Source organism: Lithobates pipiens, unplaced genomic scaffold (genome assembly GCF_037356315.1).
Source record: "Lithobates pipiens isolate NorthernLeopardFrog02 unplaced genomic scaffold, aLitPip1_a1.2 Scaffold_16, whole genome shotgun sequence".
Classification (NCBI taxonomy): Eukaryota; Metazoa; Chordata; class Amphibia; order Anura; family Ranidae; genus Lithobates; species Lithobates pipiens.
This window is the reverse complement of record NW_027507748.1, coordinates 145,959,432-145,982,588: the sequence shown is the minus strand read 5'-3', so window position 1 is coordinate 145,982,588 and position 23,157 is coordinate 145,959,432. Positions and strand designations below refer to the sequence as shown.

General features: G+C 39.0%; 1 protein-coding gene across 2 annotated transcripts in view; it reads left to right on the top strand.

The window, feature by feature from the left end:
* RTN4RL1 (reticulon 4 receptor like 1) overlaps nucleotides 1-22,945 on the top strand; it is a 262,130-nt gene extending 239,185 nt beyond the window's left edge. For both annotated transcript variants that reach the window (XM_077480576.1, XM_077480577.1), the window contains one exon: nucleotides 19,575-22,945. In XM_077480576.1, coding sequence (XP_077336702.1) covers nucleotides 19,575-20,908 — 1,334 coding nt within the window. In that variant the 3' untranslated portion in view covers nucleotides 20,909-22,945. The remainder of the gene's footprint in view (nucleotides 1-19,574) is intronic.
* The last annotated feature ends 212 nt before the right edge of the window (nucleotides 22,946-23,157 follow it).

Sequence of the window (23,157 nt, the reverse complement as noted above, 5' to 3'; positions counted from 1 at the left end):
ACTGACTTAAATTTGTTGCCTCCATTGCTGACCTGTCATTTTCCAAATTCTAACACTGAAGCCATATATAGCCAGGTTTTCAATATATAACAAGGTGAGCACGAAATATGCCCCCACAGGAGTTGCAAATGAAAACTGCACAGAACGGTAAACATGACGAGGTGCTGAATATAGCCAGACAATAGAGTGGAAAGACCAAAAGGGAAATCTCATTAGAAGATATAAAAAAATGACAAAATTGTGTGCTTTGCATCCTAAGGACAACCCAGAGTAAGAGAAGAAGAAGGGAGACAAGTGGTTAGAGACAAACTGTAGTATCACTACTCTGGTATACTGAAGCTAAAATCTGTTATTATGGGGTCGATTTAAAGGGTTATTTCTGACTGGTCTGCACCGGCATGTGACCGCTTTGACCAATTGGAATCATTCTGCTCTGTCCTGGATGCCCTACAGAAGGGGGAAGAAGAGTGGGAATTTCAAATCCCCAACTATTAGAGCTGCTCCATGAGCACTGATAGCTGATTACTCGTGGAGGTAAATGCAGCAGGGAACAATGTTGGGTGTTAGTTCCCCTTTTCATTTTTTGTGAAAGGGTGAACTTACACACTTAAAGTCACAGAGCAGGCTCACGTTGTAAAGTGTCTTTTCGCTAGATGAAGCAATGTTCACTTTTAAATGTCCTGGCATATTTTGCACTTCCCTTGCACCTGGTTGGGTAAAAACAATTAGCACAGCTTCTCCTGTCTATGTGAACATACACTTTAGTGCACAGTCTCTAGACTTTCCTTAACCAACACCTATTTTTTTTATTATTAATTGTTCCTAATCAGCTCACATTTACCATAAATAAGAGTTGTTGGTAGCAGTGCCACACATTTTTTTTCCTTCTGTGGATTCATATTCATTGTTTGTGGCTTGATGAGGTTACATTCTCGTGTGTTTCAGTATGCCTGATATGAAGAATCATTAGTACAATTGGATTCAAGCAGAGAAAGCCATGTTGAGACTTGAGAGGGAGCAGTTTAGCCGTCTAGCAGATTAGCATCATATCTCTTATTGGATCAACATGAAAATTCTGACCTGCTGCTTCAATGAACGTTTTGATTATTCTATGGTGATCTGTGTACCAAGCTTATTGATTCCACAATATACCAACGCCACGCAGCCTGACAATTATTCAATAATGTCTTTTACAGTACAGATCAAATCTAATAAATGTTCTGAGGCTTTGGGTTCCTTTATTTGATACATTACACAAACACAGCACAGCAGTGGATAGCAACAAGTCTGAAATTGATACATATCAGCATAATAAAGCATTAGTTTCATACCATGATTATTGTAAATCCTTGCCAAATCCCCATGTCGATGTCTTTGATGATCCTCGGTCAGACCTGTCTTATTATTTCTTTTCTTTGGAAGCAGTACACCTGAGTTTTTTGAGCTATACAAGCAGCAATGCAATAAATTGCAGCGTTTTCTTAACCGCTTCGATAATAGGCTTGCTGTGTGAATTAGAACTGAACTGGGAAACATTTTGGAGTTTTGTGCTTGCGTGACACAATTCATTTAAGGACAAAAGACCATGCACCCTTGTGTCAGCTGCTTGTGCAAAGCACTGCTGGATTGTTTATCCTAATGAACTAATAGCTGTCTCAATTGGATAACATTGGCAACATGTAAGACTCTTTAAGACAATTTGTCAGTGTATGCCTAGCAAGGAAGTCTAAGTATTGTTCAAGTCTTGCAGTATAATCCAAATGATGTAGCCAAGTCAATATAAAAAGGGAAAGCAGTTTGCTTCTACAAACCATAACAATAATAGTACATTCCAAACAAAAGGCGGGCAAAGTCTTACAATTTGTTTCCTTTAATAAGAACCTCTCCCCTGCCAGCATGCTGCAGAGTGGAATTCACAGTCAGAATTCTCCAATCAGAAGGAAACATGACCCTTGCTGATTGCAGAGCTACAATTCTGACTCATTAGGGGCGTGTTGGACCTCCGCAATGAGATCACTGCTTCCATACAATTAGTAAGGATCTTTCTCTGCAGCTCCTAGCAGGGAACATGCTTTTCTATTCCAGCTGTGGCTGCTTTAGAAAGAAAATGAAGTGTAAGACATTTAATTTTTTTTGTTTTGATGTATCCAGAATGCATTTAGCTGATTTAAACTTAAAGTGATTGTAAAATCTCGTTTTTTTCCCTATAAAAATAACAAACATGTTATTTGTACTTGCTCTGTTGCAGTGGATTTGCACAGAACAGGATCCTCATATTCTCGCTTCTCTGGTCCCTCTTCTGTGATCCTGGCCCTTCTCTCCTGTCAAGTGCCCCCGAGTCAAGTCACAGCTCCCTGTGTCCATTCAGACACAGAGCCCCAACCCAGCCCTGCCCCTCTCTCTCCTTATTGGCTAGCTGACTTTGATTGATAGCAGTGGCCGCTGCTGCTTTGTCTCAGCCAATCAGGAGGGAGAATCTCAGACATTGCTGGACAGAGAGGGTCCTTAGGTAAATGTTTGGGGGGGGGGGGGGGGGGGGGGGTTTGCTGCACACAGAAGGCTTTTATCTTAATGCGTTAAGATAAAAAAACCTTCTGCCTTTACAACCACTTTAAGGTTTAATTGGACTTTAAAGAGGAAGTAAACCCTGATGAGTTTACTTCCTCTTTCATTCCCTGCAAAGATAAAGCATAATGGACTACTATGCATCACATAGTAGTCCATTATGTGTCACTTACCTGACACAGGAGCCAGCGATGTCACCGCTGTCCCCTGTAGTTCGGCGCATCCATATTCGCAGTGGGTCTCGCTGCTCCGCCGCTGTCATTCAGCGAAGCCGCGATGACGTCACTCCCGCGCATGCGCACGGGAGCCGCCACGCGCGGCATATTCGCAGTTGACGGTGCCGCGCTCAGTGCGCCTGCACGCCGCTGTCTACGGCGCATGCGCCGTAGACAACGGTGCCTGTCTTTCGGCAAATATCTCCTAAACCGTGTAGGTTTAGGAGATATTTCTTGGACCTACAGGTAAGCCTTAATCTAGGCTTACCTGTAGGTCAAAGTGTGTTGTAAGGGTTTACAACCACTTTAAAGTGTTTTGGAAGTGTAGCATTACCTCTTAGAGATAGGTGTATGTGCTTTTATTTAGTTGTAATAACTCCCAGTCAGAGAAAAAAATGTTAGTCCAGTTTCAGCCTGTAAGGCCCCACACAGAAGCCAAACTGTCTTCTGCCTGAGTTCAAGTTTGATGATACCTGACATTCTACCAGGCTGCTGGAAGAAAGTAAACGGTCAAAAAAACAAAACTTTTTGTTTTATTATTTTATTTTTTGGTTTTATTTATTAAAACTTAAAACTGAACTTATCATGCATTTCTACACCCCTTCTTTGTGAAGGTGTCCATCTTGGTAAAGAAAAAAAGAAAAAAAGAAAGGGAAAAAAGCAGTGCCCACTAAGTGTAGTAGCAGGACTGACATGCTATGCTCAAAATTTTCAACATGTGAGTTGTTTACCTCTAGTGTTGGTTTTAAATACTACACTTAGTGGGAGCTGCATTTTTCCCTTTTGTTTTCCCACAGAGCCCCTTCTTCTCTTTCCAGCTGGCAGCCATGGTGTAGCCCTAGGATTGATTCTTCATGGACTGTCCTCTTTAATTTGAAAGACTGAACTTTTATGGATGAAATAGCCCCTGAGTTAAAATCATCCCTTACTGGCTTTTCATTCTTTAGCTCAGTGCACCACTCTGTTACATTTGTGTTTATCTTTGTAAAGAAGCAGGACTTTTCTTCCTCATAATTGACAATATCACCCCCAAAAACAGTATGAAAGGGGAGATACCACAGATTGATCAAGAAGAAGCAGAGAGATTGGTGCACTGCAGGTCCATAAATACAGATTACTGTGCAGGAGGCCCTTAGAAGAACAATGAACATCACAGGAGTGACATCACCACTGCAGTGTTAAGGAAGATACTCAAAATCCAGCCAGATTACCAGACAGTGGGTGTTACATATCTCAGGTGATCTTGCAATGCAGACACGGAGTGCCTAGAAACGGTCACGTCAGGAAGTGCCCTGAAACTTATTGGAAAGGGTTAAAAAAAAACAATTTTTATAGGGTACCGTTTAGAAACAATTAACCTTACTATTCCTTAACACAAGAACACAACATTTTTTTTTAGTATAGGTCCACTTTAAGTGATTTCATTATGACTGAGCTCAAGCAGGAGATGGGGTGACTTTACAGCTCGAAACCTTGACTCTGTCAGGGAGGAAATACAAGTAAATAATATAAAATCAAGCAATCCTTGACAGAATAAGGCACACTATAATACTTAAACTTAACAGTGGATTTTTTTTTAAAAGAAATTCAAATTTTTGCCTGGTTCACCTACTAGAAACCAATTAATGAACTTTTCAGTAATAAAGCATTACAGATTTTAAGTTGATTGACAAACCTTTCTTTTGTACCCTTAAACAGGGTACTTAGGACAACTTAGCTTTGTCAAATGTCTCACCTGCCCTATGGAACTATAAGTCTCAATAAAAAGTAAGGTGCTACTGGGTTCATGAATCACTTATACTGTTTCCATATGATTGGGTAGGATTACAGTATTTTTGTTCGTGAGATGACTAGATGATAAATTATTGTCTTGTATCAGGAGTTGCCAGTACATAAAAATAAACTAGAAATTGGTTTGTGTTTCGTCCTCCTGGGCTATATTACCCTGATTGCTGTCTGACTCTAGTGTGTCATTTTATTCAACGTTCTCTGTGCTCTTATGATTGGAATATCTACTGCTCTGCCAAGTTTTAATCAGGTTATGACTGAATAACATAGAAGTTATGGATCTTCCTATGCTAAATTACAGAAATCATTACAAGGTACATGGATTTAGTGGCACCCATTATAGAAGTAGACTGCCACGTGTTCGGCATTTCTGTATTTTTATCCAGACTAATGTACAGATAGAACAGGACGGAGTACAATGCAAAAAAATGTGTCTGTGATTCCTTAATGCTGTTTTAGTACTTGACTCCAAAAAGCAAAGAGTGGAAAGAGTCAGTGGGGAGGAAATGATGCCTGCTTGTATGGCTACAATTAAATACTTTTAAGCAGTGATATTCAACCTGTAGCATGTAAGACAAATGCAGACCTGAAAGGTGGCTCTTTTAATCCACACAATACTCCGAAAAGCACAGAACAGATTAGCTAATGCACTCAAATGACACACTTAAAACTAAAGTACATTGGGATGTAGATTTTTGAGAGTCAGATCATTGCTAAAGTGGTTCTCCTTGAGATATAAGGATTGAAATTGCTTCAGAGAATAAAACATATCCGCCAATTTATCTTGTACTCTAGGGCAATGGTGTCATGATCTAGATTTAGGACAATTAAAACAGGACAGTTCTTATGGGGGAGACGTGGGTAATGGTTTGTGAATTATAGTTCATTGTGTGACCTGGAAGTTTTTACATAACTTTTGTTATTTTAATTATTTTAGAAGTATATGACGTATAGAACTATGTGAATTCATTTAAAGGGGAACTGTGCTTTTTTAGAAAATTTCATTTAGATTGGTTTATTTTTTTCAAAATATTGGCATTATCACAAAGCTAAAATAGATCACAATATATGGATTAAAAAGATGAAAATGCCAAGCTATGGGGGGGGGGGGGGGTACTTGGTCCAGGTATTTATTTTAATTTGTCACGATGAAGGGATCTATCAAAATGTAACAACCAATGTGTTTTAGGGATTATGCACCAATCATCCATTATTAGTGTTTACATTTGTTGTGTAAGTATGACCTGGATGGGTAGTTGTTCTACCTATCCAGATTTACATTTATCTGCTAGCTGCCAAACAACTCAAGTGAGCTTCTTGGTATCCCATTCCACCATTCTTCTATAAAATAGCTAAGACGCCTGCATTTTACAGATATAATCATCTATAACATCTCTAATCATAAGTCTAAGTCATTGTCTAATACCACTACCTTGACTGCCTATATTTTGTATATGCTCTCCTGTCTGTGGACTGCTCTTTGATTCTGTGGTCAAAATCAATGTGTCCTTGCTCACTTACTTCTTATTTGGCAGAGCTATAAGAACCTTTGTTTGATCAGGCCATGGTGATATTTTCTCATTGGGCAAGTACAAAAATTAGAAAATATACCATAAAAGCCTCTTTTAGCAAAAATGTTTTGCTAAATTTGCAAATGTATGTTGAAGATTAAAGGTGACATATTCAAGTTTTATTATTGTTAATATCTATCCATTTTTATTAAATGCAATCATTTAAATAAAGATTATTTAGAGAGGTAAACATACAGCACTTTAAAAAGTATTCATACCCCCTGAAATTTTCCACATTTTATCATCTTACAACCAAAAACATAAATGTATTTTATTGGGATTTTATGTGATAGACCAACACAAAGTGGCACATAATTGTGAAGTGGAAGGAAAATGATAAATGGTTTTCAACATTTTTACAAACAAATATGTGAAAAGTGTGGCGTGCATTTGCATTCAGCCCCCCGAGTCAATACTTTGTAGAACCACCTTTCGCTACATTTACAGCTGCAAGTATTTTTGGGGATGTCTCTACCAGCTTTACACATCTAGAGGGTGACATTTGTGCCCATTCTTCTTTGTAAAATAGCTGAAGCTCTGTCAGATTGGACTGAGAGCATTTGTGAACAGCAATTTTCAAGTCTTCTCACAGATTCTCAATTGGATTTAGGTCTGGACTTTGACTGGGCCATTCTAATACATGAATATGCTTTGATCTAAACCATTCCATTGTAACTCTGGTTGTATGTTTAGGGTCATTGGCATGCTGGAAGGTGAATCTCCGCCCCAGACTCAAGTCTTTTGCAGACTCTAACAGGTTTTCTTCTAAGATTGCCCTGTATTTGGCTCCATCCACCTTCCCATCAACTCTGACCAGCTTCCCCGTTCTTGCTGAAGAAAAGCTTCCCCACAACATGATTCTGCCACTGCCATGTTTCATAGTGGGGATGGGTTGTTCAGGGTGATGTGCAGTGTTAGTTTTCCGCCAAACATAGCATTTTGCTTTTAGGCCAAAAAGTTTAATTGTGTTCTCATCTGATCAGAGCACCTTCTTCCAAATGTTTGCTGTGTCCTCCACATGGCTTCTCACAAACTGCAAACAGGACTTCTTATGGCTTTCTTTAAACAATGGCTTTCTTCTTGCCACTCTTCCATAAAGGCCAGATTTGTAGAGTGCACTTGAGCTTTGGATCTCTGCAGCTCCTCCAGAGTTACCATGGGCCTCTTGACTGCTTCTCTTATTAATGCTCTCCTTGTGTGCCCTGTCAGTTTAGGTGGACGGCCATGTCTTGGTAGGTTTGCAGTTATGCCATATGTTTTCCATTTGATGGATTGAACAGTGCTGCGTGAGATGTTCAAAGCTTGGGATTTTTTTTATAACCTAACCCTGCTTTAAACTTCTCCACAACTGTATTCCTGACCTGTCTGTTGTGCTCCTTGGCCTTCATGATGCTGTTTGTTCACTAAGGTTCTCTAACAAACCTCTGAGGGCTTCAGAGAACAAATGTATTTATACTGAGATTAAATTACACACAGGTGGACCCTATATACTAATTAGGTGACTTCTGAAGGCAATTGGTTCCACTAGATTTTAGATTAACCCCAACCCCAAACCCCCCCGCACATAAACTCAGTATTTTAAAGAAGTACAGCCAAAGCTTGTTTGGCTGTATTTCTCCTGTGGACCACAGGGTTGCAGCCCAGCTGATATCACAGAGCTGGTCCAGGCCCGGTAAAGATCGTGACCGTATGGTGGCACCCGGATCAGACTCTCATCGAGCCGCTTTCCCATGTGAACTCCAGGATAAGCATACAATGTCTAAATACAAGAGGCATGTGTATTCTTTCTTTGTTCTTAGTGTGCTCTGTGTATATCTTCCAGATTTGTGCAGTAATTCAGTGTGAAACTCTCTTTGCAGGAACTTCCTTTATTAAAGACAAGTCACTGCTGCTCTCTCTCTTTTTTCAGGGTGACTGATCTTGTGTCCATCCCCTCCTGTAGTTTTCTGTAGTGGGTGAGCCTACTGGGTTCCTCCCACAGCTCTACCCTCGCCACAGGCTATGTGCAGCACAGTGATGTTGTTAGTTTGTAAGTTAAAGTGGTTGTAAAGCCTCAAGGTTTTTTCTATGCATTAAGGTGAAAAACCTTCTGTGCTGCAGCTAACCCCCTCCCCTTTTTCTTACCTGAGCCCGATCCAGCGATGTGCAGGAGCGCATTGACTCCAGCCACTGTCTCTCTCCTCATTGGACAGATTGATATCAGCAGAAGCCAGTGGCTGTTAATCAAATCCAGTGACACGGGAACGGAGGGTGGGGCCAAGTCCCACAGTCTGTGTCAATTAACGCAGCAGCGGGACTCGGGAGAGGCTTTCCATGGGGGAACCCAATGAAAACAATTGCACAGAGCAGGTAAGTATAACATGTTTGTCATTTTTATTTGAAACAAAATGTGGGGTTATAACCCCTTTGTTATCTGTGTTTGTGTGCATCCCATGCCTTTGCAAAGTGGGTTTATTTCCTTTGTGCCTATTAAGGAATATTTCATTGAAAGTCTGGAGTCCAGCTTTAAAGAGGAGCCTCAGTTTTCCCCCAAAAAATTTACTTAGGTGATCTGGGAAGAATTGGGAGTGGGTACCTATCGAAATCAGATACCTGCTTTCACTTAAATAAAATGAAGGGCCTAATGTGGCAAGAGGGGTAGGAAGCCAACAAGTAGAACTTACTCTTGCTGGTGAAGTTCCGCTTTAATTCTTAACTCTATAAACACTAAACAATAACCTTACACCTAACTGTAAGTGTAAATTTATATATATATATAAAGTCTACTTTATATTGCTCAATGCAGGTCCATAACTAGAAATCCCAATCAATTTCAGGCATGTGCTATATATATAATATATATATATATATATATATATATATATATATATATATATATATATATATATATATATATCAAATGCCTGAAATTGATTGGAAGTTCTAGTTATGGACCTGCATTGAGCAATGTAAAGTAGACTTTTCCTACCTAAAACAGGAATTGTTGAAAAGGTTTTTTTTCCAGCTTGGCAGAAACACAAAAATAGTAATAAAGCAGTAATTCTCTGTTGGCCTGTCTGTCTTTTTCAGAAAACAAGAGCCTGCAAAAGTTTCAGTGTGATTTTTGACACAAATAAAAAAAAAAATGGTTGATAGAAGTTCTCTACTGGCTTCCTGGGTTATTGGCTGTTTCATTGCAGAAGACAAGAGGCTGCAAAACATTTGTATGGTGCAATGTGTCAGGAAAATTTGAAGTTTCATCATGATGTGTCACGACTTAAAAAAAGTGGGGAACTCCTGGTTTTTAGAGTTTTAGAAAAAATTAACTGATATATCAAATAGCTACAATCAAAGTCGTTTTTATTTGTCTTAAAACTCAATGGATTGTTTGGGGGCATTTTGTCCACAGAGATCACTGGAGCAAATGTACAAGGGAAACAGTATTTGTAATTAGGTGTATGCATTAGGCTCCATGCACACTAGTGTTTTTCATAAGCTCCGAAAAAGTTAGAAACCAAATGCTGGATGAAAAATGGTGATGATAGCATTTTTTTGCCAGCTTCCAGTAGCATTTTATTTGCTTTAAGAAGCATTTTGACGCTTTTAGGAGGATTTAGGAGCATTGGCATTTTGTTAGCTTTTTGCAGTACATGAAAGTTTTTTTTCTGCCAGAAAAACACTACAAAAAACATTTATTTTCTGCTCCTAGACACTGAAGCTCAAAAAATGCTGATAGCCTAATGTAGTGAGCATGGACACATAAAATAAAACTATTTAGATTCTAGGAGCAGAAAAAAATGCTAATAACAGCTTCTAGGAGCTTAAAGTGGCTGTAAAGCCACTATAGTGTATTCATGCCACCCCCTCTGTTAAATAACGATATGTGTCTCAGTGTCTGTGCTATATAAAGAAGATGCAGATTTTCTACCTTAAATCAGAGCATCTCCCAGGGCTCACATGATTCCTCGCCTCTCTCCTCTCCCAGGCTGACAGCTACAGCAGGAGGGGTGAAGAACTCCCACTGACGTCAGCCAGGCAAGAGTGGAGGAGAGAGGTGAGAGAGCCAAGCGGTCACATGAGCGCCTGAAAGACACTCTGATATAAGGTAGAAATTGGCATCTTTTTTTATATAGCACAGACACAGACACCGGCCGGGTAGCGCGCTCGGATAAGGGTCTGATATGGACCTGGGGGGGACCCCCACGCCGTTTTTTTGGCGTAGAGATTCCCCTTTAACTCCATACTAGGTGACTGGGCCAGCAACACCTCTTTCGCTGGTCCCGGCTGCCTGGAGCACAAAATGAGCGGACTTTTCTCCGGGCGGGAAAAGTACATTTATTTCAAAAGTACGGCAGACTAGCACATACACGGCTACATTGTCCACCGGACTAGCACACACAGGGCCGTATTTTCCGCCGAAATGCGAGTCCAGCGGACAGATTGATGTGCAAAACGACTTTCTTAGTCTGCCGGACTTTTGGGTAAAAAAAAGTCCGCTGGAGCCCACACTTGGGCAGACTTGAGTCCGCCGGACTTTTCCACCGGATTGTTTGATCGTGTGTACGTGGCTTTAGAGAAGATTTGCATCACTTTGGAGCAATTTCCTTCTAATATCCCATAGTATCCATGAAACTTAATGGAAAATTTGCAGATGGGCTCAAACCCTTCCACACTATATCTAAAAAAGTGTTTGCCTCTATATTTACGTATTAAGTTATACTTTAAGGCTGAAAACCCACCTTTGCCTGATGCTTTTCCATTGAATCAATGTGAATTCATCATAAAACATGTTAACATTTGTTAAAAGGCACGTCTTATCCTGCTCAGCAATGTAACTGCAAGAGAAACTAATTATAAGGTCTTATTACAATGGTATATGGTACTAGCCCCCATAGGATGGACATTCCCCGGCAACCCGTTCACTTGTTTCTGAGGCTGTTCAACAATGGGAACCTGCTTTCCATCCAGTCTCACTGTTCAAATATTTTGGACCAAGACCAACAAAATACTACATACCCCTTTTAAATTCACAATTCCTTGTACACTTCCTAACTTGAAACCCTCTAATGTCTCTAAAAAATAATTCCTAGTTTTGGTCCATGTCTTAACAGTGGAAAGGCCTGGATCATACATTAAGTGCGCCGAAAGTCAAGGCTAGATTGCATTGGGTAATAATTATTGAAAAGTTGACAGCGAAGACTTTGAGTAAGATGCATTCATTTCAGGAGGTGGACATTGTGGGTCTCATGTTTCCTACCTGGAGAATTAAGTCAATGCCTGTTGGAGCTCTGATAAACTTTATAAGCCATTTTATTTGAGTTTGAGCATGGTGAGCCTCCCCCAGCATGTCTCTTCTCTCTTTCTACTTCTTACTCTCTCACGCTTTTTTGAATTTTTATTTCTTACTTTGTGTTTATCTTGACTTTATCTTACTCCACCAGAGCCTCTATTTTTTCTCCTCGACACCTCTCTTATGACTGGAAATGACCGTCCAATATACTGTACCGTCACTAAACCTTTATTGGAGTTACATGAGCATTGTTCTTATGCTATTTATATGTATGTTAAACATTTACTCTTCTATGTCATATGTATATTTAAAAACCTTTTAATAAAATTATTGAACAAGACAATGTTGTGTCTTGTGGACATGCAATGTTGTGTGTTGACCTGCAATGCAAAGTGCACAGCTATTAACTTCAACATACAATTTGCTGCATTTTCAAATAATAAAATGGAAAACACATCAAGCAAAATGTAAAGGAGTGTTTTCATCCAAAGTTCCCTAGAATATTTTAAAACAACCTGCTTTTAATTAGGCTGCACTTTTTCTTATCTTAAGTTAACATTTTCACCTAATCATAATAGATGTGCAAGAACACATCAGATTAGGAAAATGTCAAGAAGACATGGGTTCAAAATATGCCAGAAGAAGTTTAAAGGTCATCCAAACTCAGCTGTCATTTGTGTAGCAACCAAAGTAGGCCAAAGCCATGTCCTTTCTGCCAAGCTTGCAATAGATAGAAAATAGAAAACATATAAACCTCTCGTGTATTGGAAACACAAACAAGAATAAATTGACCATTCATTTGGCTTGGAAGGTTTTCTTATGCATGCACCACGGAGATAGCACTTCATTATAGATTCTACGTCCATTCCCAAGTGCCGCTAATGCAGGAACCCTACTGATGTCATCACCTGTGTTAGAAATGGGAGCAGCTAGAAATTCATTATAAAAATATATTGCTCTATGTGAAACAGAAATTACACTGCAAAAAATCCTTGTTTAAATTGTGGCACATTTCAGTCACTGCTCTTCCATAGCACATAATGAAATAGCAATAATATCAATGAGCTTAGCAGAATAACAGTCATACATTACCCTCTGCTGATGTTCTCTATTTCATATCTAAAATATGTTTTCTAATAATAATGTAAAAATGGTCTAGAAGGAAAATTAAAGGGACATTGAATCTTACTAAATTTAGTGCACATCCACATCCACACAAAGGTATAATTCAGAGCAAATCTTGCCCCAATTTTACTGTTATCACAGGGAGACTCTGCAGAGCTGGCAATTTGATAGTATCCAGTTATTGAGTAATGGAATACATTTTGCACAAAATCAAAGGAGAAACCAGCTAAATGTACACACAAGGGATCATTTTAAATGTACTTTTATATCTAATATATATATATATATATATATATATATATATATATATATATATATATATATATATATATATATATATATATATATATATATATATATATATACTATATATACTGTATATATATATATATATATATATATATATATATATATATATATATATATATATATATATATATATATATATATATATATACTGTACATATATATATATATATATATATATATATATCAGTCACTCACCACTTACCCTTCTAAACCTGGAGTCCTAGTATACATACTGAGGCCAGACACCCCAAGCAAACACTACTTTTAATTGACTAGTAAGGATTTAATCACAAAATATTAATAATACAAATAATTAAAAACATTATTAATAATAACAACATAATCTAAATAATAATAATAAATAATACAGAACAGACACCAGCCATGTCTCCTTAAAGTGGATGTAAGCCTGATTCATGAAATTTGACCTAAGCAGATATATATGTAGTGTATATTTATCTCTCTCCAAGGCCCTAAGTCCTGTTTCTTTCTGCTGCTGCATTCTTCTGTTATCAGCATAATAACTTCTGACAAGTTTTCCGACAACCGAGATAAAAGCAGCCTGAAATTCGTGTTGGGGTTGGTGCTATAAATAGATTAGGAGAGAGCTAGTCTATTCACAGCACAGCTCTGCACATTCCTTCCTTCCTCTGCCTATGTGTGGGGGGGGGGGGGGGGGTGCCTTTCCTCCAATCAGCTGTCACACAGTGTATGCCAAGACGTAACTCCCAGTGCTGAACAGGAAGAAAAAATCTCTAAGCCCTTGTACACACGGTCGGACATTCCGACGGAAAATTACCGATCGGACCATGTTGTCGGATAATCCGACTGTGTGTGGGCGCCATCCGACTGTTTCTGTCGGAATATCCGACGGAAAAAGTTTTAGAGCTGGGCTATAAAACTTTCTGACAACATCCAATCGGACTTTGTGTGTAGAGAATTCCGATCAGACAAAGTGCTACGCATGCTCAGATCAAATTCCTAGACCAAAGCTATTGGCTACTAGCCTGAACGTAGTCCCGTCATAATGAAATAACGTCGTCACGCTACGTACGATGGGATTTTCCGACAACTTTGTCCGACCGTGTGTATGGAACACAAGTTTCGGACAAAATCCGTCTGACAAAATCCGACGGTTTTTGTTGTCGAAATGTCCGACCGTGTGTACAAGGGCTAACACAATGTTCACTCTCTAAAGAATATAGCAAGCTGAAGACAGCAGATATACATGTAAAACGTATGTAGGGAGATTTGTTTCATCCCTGTGTATCGTCTGAGGCTGTTCACTTCACTGGGTAAAGGAGACGTTTCCATCCACTTTAATGAACATTTATTTTACAAAACCATGTCAAAACAAGTAACTATTCCCGATCCCGCACCCCGATTAGAAAGTTCTGGTCGGAGGTCACAGCCTTCATCAGCTCCTTAATTCAGATACCTAATATCTGCAATCCTCTACGGTGTTTACTGGGATATATTGATGATGAAGGTATATCTAAAAATGTACAAACCTTTCTGCGCATAGTATTGTTCTATGCTAAGAAATCAATAACCATCCACTGGAAGTCTCAATCCTCACCCACTATAGCTTTTTGGATCACTACCGTTAACCATGCAATACCATTATATAAGTTGACGTATGAAGCCAGAGGATTCCCAAAAAAATTCCTTAAGATTTGGTGCTCTTCGGTCATCTCCGAAAGTACCATACCACATTCTCCTTGAAAGACTAAATGGAGCCCTTTGTTCATTGATCACTTCCAATTAAGCAGAATAGACATTTAACCTTTAGGGTGTCACATATCCATTACATGTATACCAGATTGTGCGATGGTTTGAGCGATGTACGCTCCATATACAGTTTTCTTTTTTTGTGTTTTTTTATTTTTTTATTTTATTTTTTTGTCGTTTTTCTAGTTTTTCTTTGTTTGTTGTGTATGAAAATAAATAAAATTCTACTTAAAAAAAAAAAAAAAAAACGATTCCCGATCCCCATTAAGACCCCTTTCACACTGGGGTGCTTTTCAGACATTTTAGCCCTAAAAATAGCGCCTGTAAAGCACCTGAAAAGCACCTCTCAAGCCACCCCTGAGTGAAAGCCCGAGTGTTTTTACACTGGGATGGTGTGCTTCCAGAACGTGGAAAAAAAGTCCTGCAAGCAGCATCTTTGGGGTGGTGTAACGCCCTGCCCATTGAAATGAATGGACGGCGCTGCCGAAGAGCCTGCAAAGCGATTCTACAGCACCGCAACATGGGCGCTATTAACACTTTCCTCCGCCGCTAGTGGAGTTAAAAGCACCCTGCTAGCGGCTGAAAAGCACCGCTATAACAACGGTAAAGCACCGCCAAAACTAGCAGTGCTTTACCGCTAATGGTCGCACCTCCCCTGTGTGAAAGGGGTCTTAAACAAAACCCCCCATCTCTCCCCCCTATCCTGAGGGTTTCCCATATTAACATAGAATAACCTTAGATAGTAAATTGGTACATCCAACAATATGGCTCAAACCAGGACTCACACCTAGTGTATTCAAAAACATTGGAAAATATAACAACACTTAATTGGCAGTATGATGGTCCTCAGTATGCAGATAGGAATATTAAATATTTTAAGGCTTTTACACTGCAGCTTGCTTTGCTGTGGATCCCATGTGTGGAAACATCCTTTCATTTTGGCACTGGGATATTATCTTCCCCTATGTAATTTAGAGGTGTGGGGCTTATGAATACCTACTGATGCTGACACTTGTGGCTGGAAATATTGCATGCCTGTATACAGGTTGTGGCTGGAGACATTGGGTGTCCCATATATAAATGCAATGTGCACCTCTGGCAATGGATTCTATAACAGTGGCTCAGGGAATTCCTTTGCAGTCACAAAAACTTATGCAATTTGGGTGAGTCAACAATTGTCTCTGAGGATCTTTTCCCTCAATATTCACAGTGAATATCTGTGCTTTTATAATGCAACATAATGCAAAATGATGTTGCAAGATTTGTCCATGGAGAAAATGAAAGTGTGTTTACTAGCCACTTGTTTTTAAACAAGCTTTAGTGTCACAATGTCTGGCAGGGTTTTTCTAATAGAGGATATCACCCCACCACCACAATCACAGCTTTCAGGACAGAAAGCTGCTATTATAGATTCCAGTGGCACTGAGCACAGTGTGATAACTAAAAAATAATCAGGCTACCCTGATGCAATTCACTAGGTGCACTATAGGCAATTAAAGGATTAATGCATATTTATTTCATATATATGCAAAGTTAAAAACAAATTCTGGTTTTGGATAAAGTGTCGAAGGGTTAGAAACCATGTCACAATTTCTACTGCTATCTGGGGCTCCATTTGAGATATTTCCCTTTGCTTCCTGTCCTGCTGACAACATTTTCTATACAGGGTGTGAAGAAAACCATCAACTGGCAAGAACGAAAACAGACAGGAGTTCTGTTCCTTCCCCATTCCATCAAAAACTAGAAAACAAGATTTTTGCTTTATGTCAATTTTAAGCACTCTGCATTATTCTCCTCTAGTCTTTGATGCAATAAACTAAATATCCTAAACTTTTTTAGGTGTGACACCTCAGGAAAAGGTTCTAACTCAATCTTCTACCTCGACTCATACAGTATATCAATTATTATTATTATGTTGCATAATGTGAGAGGGAATATTCAGAGAGAGACCCATCTTATCTGCATACATCATTTTCAGATGAGGATTGGAGAAAAAGTTTTATCTTTATTCGCAATGTTTTTATGTGCTCATTTTTTTTAATAAAAAGGTATAAGTTCATCTCTCTTTGGTACAGGACTCCGTTGGAACGGAACTGTATATTTCCTTCATCCCCAAAGGTTTGCTGGAGGGCCATGGAAGCAGATGGTTCCTACCTATGTATATTTGGTCGTGATGCCCTCTAATTACCCTTTTTTTGCAAGCAATTTTGAATATCTACAGTATAACACCATCTGCATATCTTATACCATGGCTTCCTCCCAAATGTCTCTCCTATCCTTGATCTCTGGGTTCATCTATGAAATTAAGAAAGGAATATTGAGATATTGGGGTGGAGTTACTAAAGGCAAATAGACTGTGCACTTTGCAAGTGCAATTGCTCCAGAGCTTAGGAAATGTATTTATTATTTATTACAGATACTTGTATAGTACCATAAATTTATGCAGATATTTACATATATATTCTACATTCACATCAGTCCCTGCCTTTAAGGAGCTTACAATCTAATGCCGCGTACACACGTAGCAGACTATCCGGCGGACTTAGTCTGGCAGACTTCCCGCCGGACTTTCCGCCTGACTTTCCGAACGAGCTACTTGCCCACACACGGCACTTTTTCAGCGGACTAATACGGCGTACTAAGTCCGCTGGACTATCAGCCGTACTTTTGAAATGAACGGACTCGCCCACACACGCGGAGTAAAGTCCGCTCATTTTGAGCGCGTGTCCGGGTATCCGGGGCCAGCGAAGGAGGCGTCGCTGGCCCCGTCAATTGGTATGGAGTTAAAGGGGCATCCCTACGCCGAAAAATCGGCGTGGGGGTCCCCCCCTAGGTCCACATCAGACCCTTATCCGAGCACGCTACCCGGCTGGCCAGGAAAGGGGGTGGGGACAAGGATGACATCACTTCAGATTTTTATTTCTGTTGTACGAGAATTTTCATGACTTTAGTTACCTATTCAATTTCTACTTGCGACTATTAAGCGAAAAAAGTCGTACGATCTGTTGTACGATATTCGGATCGCATTTATGAGCCATAAGGGTACTTTGGCCTATATTGTAGCTACTTTTCTGTTGTAATATGATATCATGTCCCATGTCCCCCTGTGTGGGCTTTTAGTCAAGCCTTTTCTTTTAGGTGATGCCTATATCTTTTCTTTTTCATGTCACAATTGTTTTATACGCACTATTTGTCTTCTAACTTTTGTCAAAAGGTTTGAACTAGAGAATCAAACCCAATACATGGACTTCTCCAAAAATGGATAATTCTAGTTTGCCTGTAACTAAGCTTTAGTGTTTACTAAACATGATGCTTTTTTGTGTTGAGTAGGCATTACCTGAGTTAATCCAGTATGAATATGTATTACCAACTAGAACACGTATACATGCATTAAGGATGTTAACTCTCACCTTGATCACTTAATGCTAAAAACTTGTTATAATATGTGTGACTTGTAATTACTTATATTTTTTACTTACTCAGCTGCTATGTATGCATAGCAAATCCACATTTTTAAATACAGCTAAATAATGAGTGTGGAAATAAAGATTGGCAATACATGACCTTTAGAAGTCCATGATCTTTCAAACACAAAATCTATTTTTAATGAAAGCTTCATTATTTCAGACATCCATAGTCACTTTTCTCCAATGGCATGGAGATACACAGAACTGCAATTTTTTCTTGTATTAAAGTAACCCTACCGTGAAAGAAACATGATGCCTTTCATTGTGGGCTTCCATCTGAAAATGCTAGTTGATTGGCTGTCAGTGTCCACGAAGCTGGTCTAGAGGTCTGGGGATTTGTTATTCCCATTCTTCTCCCTTTTTTCTGTGCAGCATGCAGCACTCTTGGGATGCTACTTGGTTAGCACTCGCACTGAAGATTACTCTGATCCATTCTGTAAGTGCTGCACAGAAAAGAAAGTGGAAGAGCACGGATTTCAAATCCCTAGACAACTGGACCAGGTGCATGGGCACTGACAGCTCAGCATCCTCGGTGGTAAGTACAGTGGGGACTGCAAGAGTGGTAAGGGTGTACAGTGTTAGTTCACATTTAAATTTTTTCTGTAAAAGTGAACTAACACTTTGTTGCTTTCAGAGTAACACACTTGGAAGTGCTGTGCAGATAACGCAAGTCAAAGCTAAGCCAGAAGTCCCCTATCTGTGTAGGGATCCGACCTAGTCTCTGCTGTATAGCCTACACGGTGCTGTTATTTCACTTCATTCTGAAATAAAGTACATCTTTGTCACATATATTCTCAGAGAGATTCCTTATATCTGAATTTAGAAGCTGCACTACAACACTTCTTCATTTGCACAAAAAATTGGACAAGGTGATGTAACATTCACTCAACATTAAACACCTAACTAGATAACAATCAGTTTGTTAAAGTTGGCATGGCAGCTTGTAGCCTTCACCAGGAGTACATATGGCGAGGTGCCAACAAGGACTTTCATAGCAGGATAACAAAATGGAAATAACTTTTGAAATTATATTAACATTTGAATCCTTATGTAAGAGTTTATTGGGTTTGGATATACTTTAAACACATGTAGAAATATGATAAACTTGCTAGCAGGTTGGTTACTTTGATATTGTGGATAGTTTTCTTAATAAAGGTCTGGCTGTCACACACTATATAACTTTTTTAGGAACTTGTTCAGGCAAAAAGAATTGCACAGATCCTATAAAATAATCTCAGAGAAGAAAATTATAATTTGTCATTATGGTGTCTCTTTTTGTCCAACATGGCAGACAGTTAACCCAATAGGTTAGTCATATCAACGTCAGATATTTGATTTTGTTAACCGGTTTAGGTTATTCAACATGCACAGAAATGTTTAGTTCAGAGTTCTTTCACATATTGTACATGTTTCATTTCAGATCCCACAAATAACTGGACATCAGCAAAAAAAAATAATGAATATTATTTACATGCATCTTTTGCATAGAAGTTTATTATACAATTAATATGGTTTTCTGTTTTATATTTTGCAGGATGCCACGTGGATCTATTTCTGGTTCTTTTTGGACTGCAGTTGCCTTTCATTTCACTATGCCCCATAAACTGTGTGTGTTATCCTTCACCAATGACTGTCAGCTGCCAGTCACACAACTTTGGAGTTGTACCGGAGGGCATTCCAGAAATAAGTGAGAGAATATTCCTACAAAACAATCAGATAACCATGCTCCTTCGTGGACATTTCAGCCCTTCCTTAGTCACACTGTGGCTTTATAGCAACAACATTACCTTCATAGATCCAGATACATTTGAAGGGTTTGACAACCTTGAAGAGCTGGATCTAGGGGACAATCGCTATTTGAGGGCTTTGGCAGCAGAGACCTTTCAGGGTCTGAGTAGACTTCATACCTTGAACCTGTATAAATGTGGCCTCAGTTCTTTGCCTAGTGGAATATTTAATGGCCTCCACAGTCTGCAGTATCTATATCTCCAGAACAACCACATTGAGTTCCTACAGGATGACATCTTTATCGATTTGGTGAATCTAAGTCATTTATTTTTGCATGGCAACAAGCTTTGGAGCCTTCATCAAAATACATTTAGGGGCCTGGTCAACTTAGACCGACTTCTTCTCCATCAGAACCAACTCCAAATTATTCACAAAAATGCATTCCATGATCTTAAGAGGTTGACCACACTTTTCCTGTTTAACAACAGCATTTCTGAACTTCAGGGAGAATGTTTAGCGCATCTTTTTGCTCTGGAGTTTCTGAGATTGAATGACAACCCATGGGACTGTGGCTGCAAAGCTAGGTCTCTGTGGGAGTGGTTACAAAAATTTAGAGGGACAAGTTCAAGTGTGGAATGTGAGTCACCTCCAATGTTGCAAGGTAGAGATCTCAAAACTTTGAAAACAGAACAATACATACACTGTCCAGGCTCTGAGTCACTTCACCAAATTAAAACTTTTAGCACGACACACCAGATATCACATAAAGGACATCATTCACATCATTCCTCAAAAGAAAAGGGAAAAGATTTGCACCAAAATGAGCCAGCTGCCTATCCAGATTCACGTCCAGGAAATAGGAAACCTGGGAAGAATTGCACAAACCACAAAAACCGAAATCGGATCTCAAAGCCTCTCTCTGGGAAGAGCATTCATGACGTACAGGATTACATGCCGGATTATCAACTGAAATTAAATTTTGACACTATCCCCACTGCTACAACAAAGAGGAAGACTAAATGTACTCGTAGGACGTCCCTCAGGATACCCAGTGGAGTGCAGGCACCAGGCAACAGGTGTGATGGGGTCAGGGTATCTCTGCTGCTCTTTTTCCTGGTCTTGGCTGTCATTGTACGCTGACCTGATGTGGAAGAAACTCTAGCCACTGCCACCACTTTCTAAAGGACCAGCATTTCTTTCTGTTATTCTTCTTTATTTGTGTATGGAGGATTTGACATGGAGGATCAGTGAAAGTGGCTTCTGGTGATCTGTTGGCTTGTGTTGGTGGATTATAAATGTGAATCGGATGCAACAGAAGTTGGGGGGGAAGCATAATCACAAGCCTGTACCCCATACAGCCCCAGCTTTGCACGTACAAAGGGCAACATCTTTCAAGAAATTGCAGAAAAATCATGATTCATTCTAGTTACCAACTGGACATGCAAAATGGGGCATTCTTACTAATCCTTCCTTTTATTTTTTTTATATATATACATTTTTTGATCTTTTAAGTGGGATCAAAATTGTTATAAAAAACTCCCACAAACATGACAAGTCAGGCCTCCTACACATGCAAAAGACACTGTGTGATTAATATTTCCAACTGGTTCTTTTGGCCTATTCAGATGTTATTGGTCTTTGGGCCAATGCTGCTCAGAAGACAATCTACAATTCCTGAAAAATAAACTCAGGCATATAATCTCTATATAGCAGGGCTCAGCTGCCATGCTACCAAAGGAAGGTTGTAAGCATACAATAGGACTTGTTAAAAATAAAATGAGATTCCTGCAGGCAGCCTGTTTATTTTATATCTGTATCCACATAGTTATTTAATGACACAGTCCTTTCCCTTCCCCTCTATCTGTCCAAAATATTCATAAGTGTGTCTATAAATGTTTCTATGGCTATATCTAAGAAAAAAAACTTCAGAAAAAGAAAATTGTGCTGTTTGTTTTTTAGCAAATAGACATTATTGGCTTTAAGCTTGAAAACATTGGCAAATCTGCTTAGTTATTGGGTAGGTGGGGGTTATACATAACAAGCCACTGTCAAAGGCAGGGAGTACGCATTGGTGGCCTAAGGTGCCATCTTGAAAAAGCTGCAGAAGGTGTTCTTCATGTAACACTAGTCCGTTTTCAGAACAACCTGATATTCCTCATGACAAAGAAGGCAGGGGGACAAAGGTGAATGAAGGTGCATTTAAGTGGAAAGTGAATCGTACATTTAGCATTTAAGAAATGCTTATTCTTTTTCAGCCATAGCAGTCAGTGTCGAAGTGGGGAGAAAATGATAAAAGGAAGTATGCTCATAAAGTTTGCTCATAAAGGAAAAGAGAACAATGGCTCCCTTCAGTGTTAGTTAAGTGTTTACCTTATAGCTGGTCTAGAGGTATTCACAGTATAGACCTATGTCCCAGGCAATGACCATAATCATGTCACCTTAATTAAACATTACCTTATGTGTTATGGTACAGTCCTTGGTTTAGCTTGTGCCTATGACACAGATTTTTTTTCTAAGCACATTTCCAAAAGCTCCTGGGTAGAGGCCTTTAAGATATGTGAAAATATATTTAATTAACAAAATAAAAATATCAGAAGGTATATAGTGAGGCTTTAGTGGAGTCCGTCTGTTCCTATTGCTGTCTGCAGAGTATTCTGTGTTCTAACATAATAATACATTATCATGAAGGGAGCTACTGGTCAAGAAGAAAGGATGGTGACCAACACAAATAAATTCAAAGCCTTTTATTCTTTGGTTAACCTTCATAAATGGCCCAACAGATTTCCTCAAAGGCTAGCAGGGAAAGAACACAGCACAAACAAAACTTTACGGTATAGAAAGTGCTATAGGGACTGTCAATAGTTTTCACTAAAGTTTTGCCAACAGCAAAAAAATATACATATATATATATTTCCTCTAAAGTAAATATATTAAATATATCAAATTTAAAGACCAGAATTGTTCTTTTTTTTTTAACCCTGGAAAGACGAAGTACACACAGTAATGGATAACCCCACTGCTGGTAACAAGTAGCAGTGTTAATCAGATATAGATAACAGATCTAGTGAGTATTACACACACAATAAAATGTTATTTCCTTGTAAGAGAACTTGTGTGACCAGAAGAGAACACTGAAATAAAGTAAAATAAAAAATAGCCTTGGGTAATAAAAAAAAATCCTCTCTGCTTGCTTTTTTTTTCTCTGCACGGTTTTGATGTGATGAGAATACAATGGTTTCAGGCTGTTCTATTCATTCCCTAGGCTCATTGTTTTTGAATGCACAGCATTTGTATGCACTAGTTATGCTGTCTTATTACCATATTTTAATGTGCTGACCACTGTTTATTACAGTAGTAATGGCCCCTAACATTGTATTCTTGATGTGATA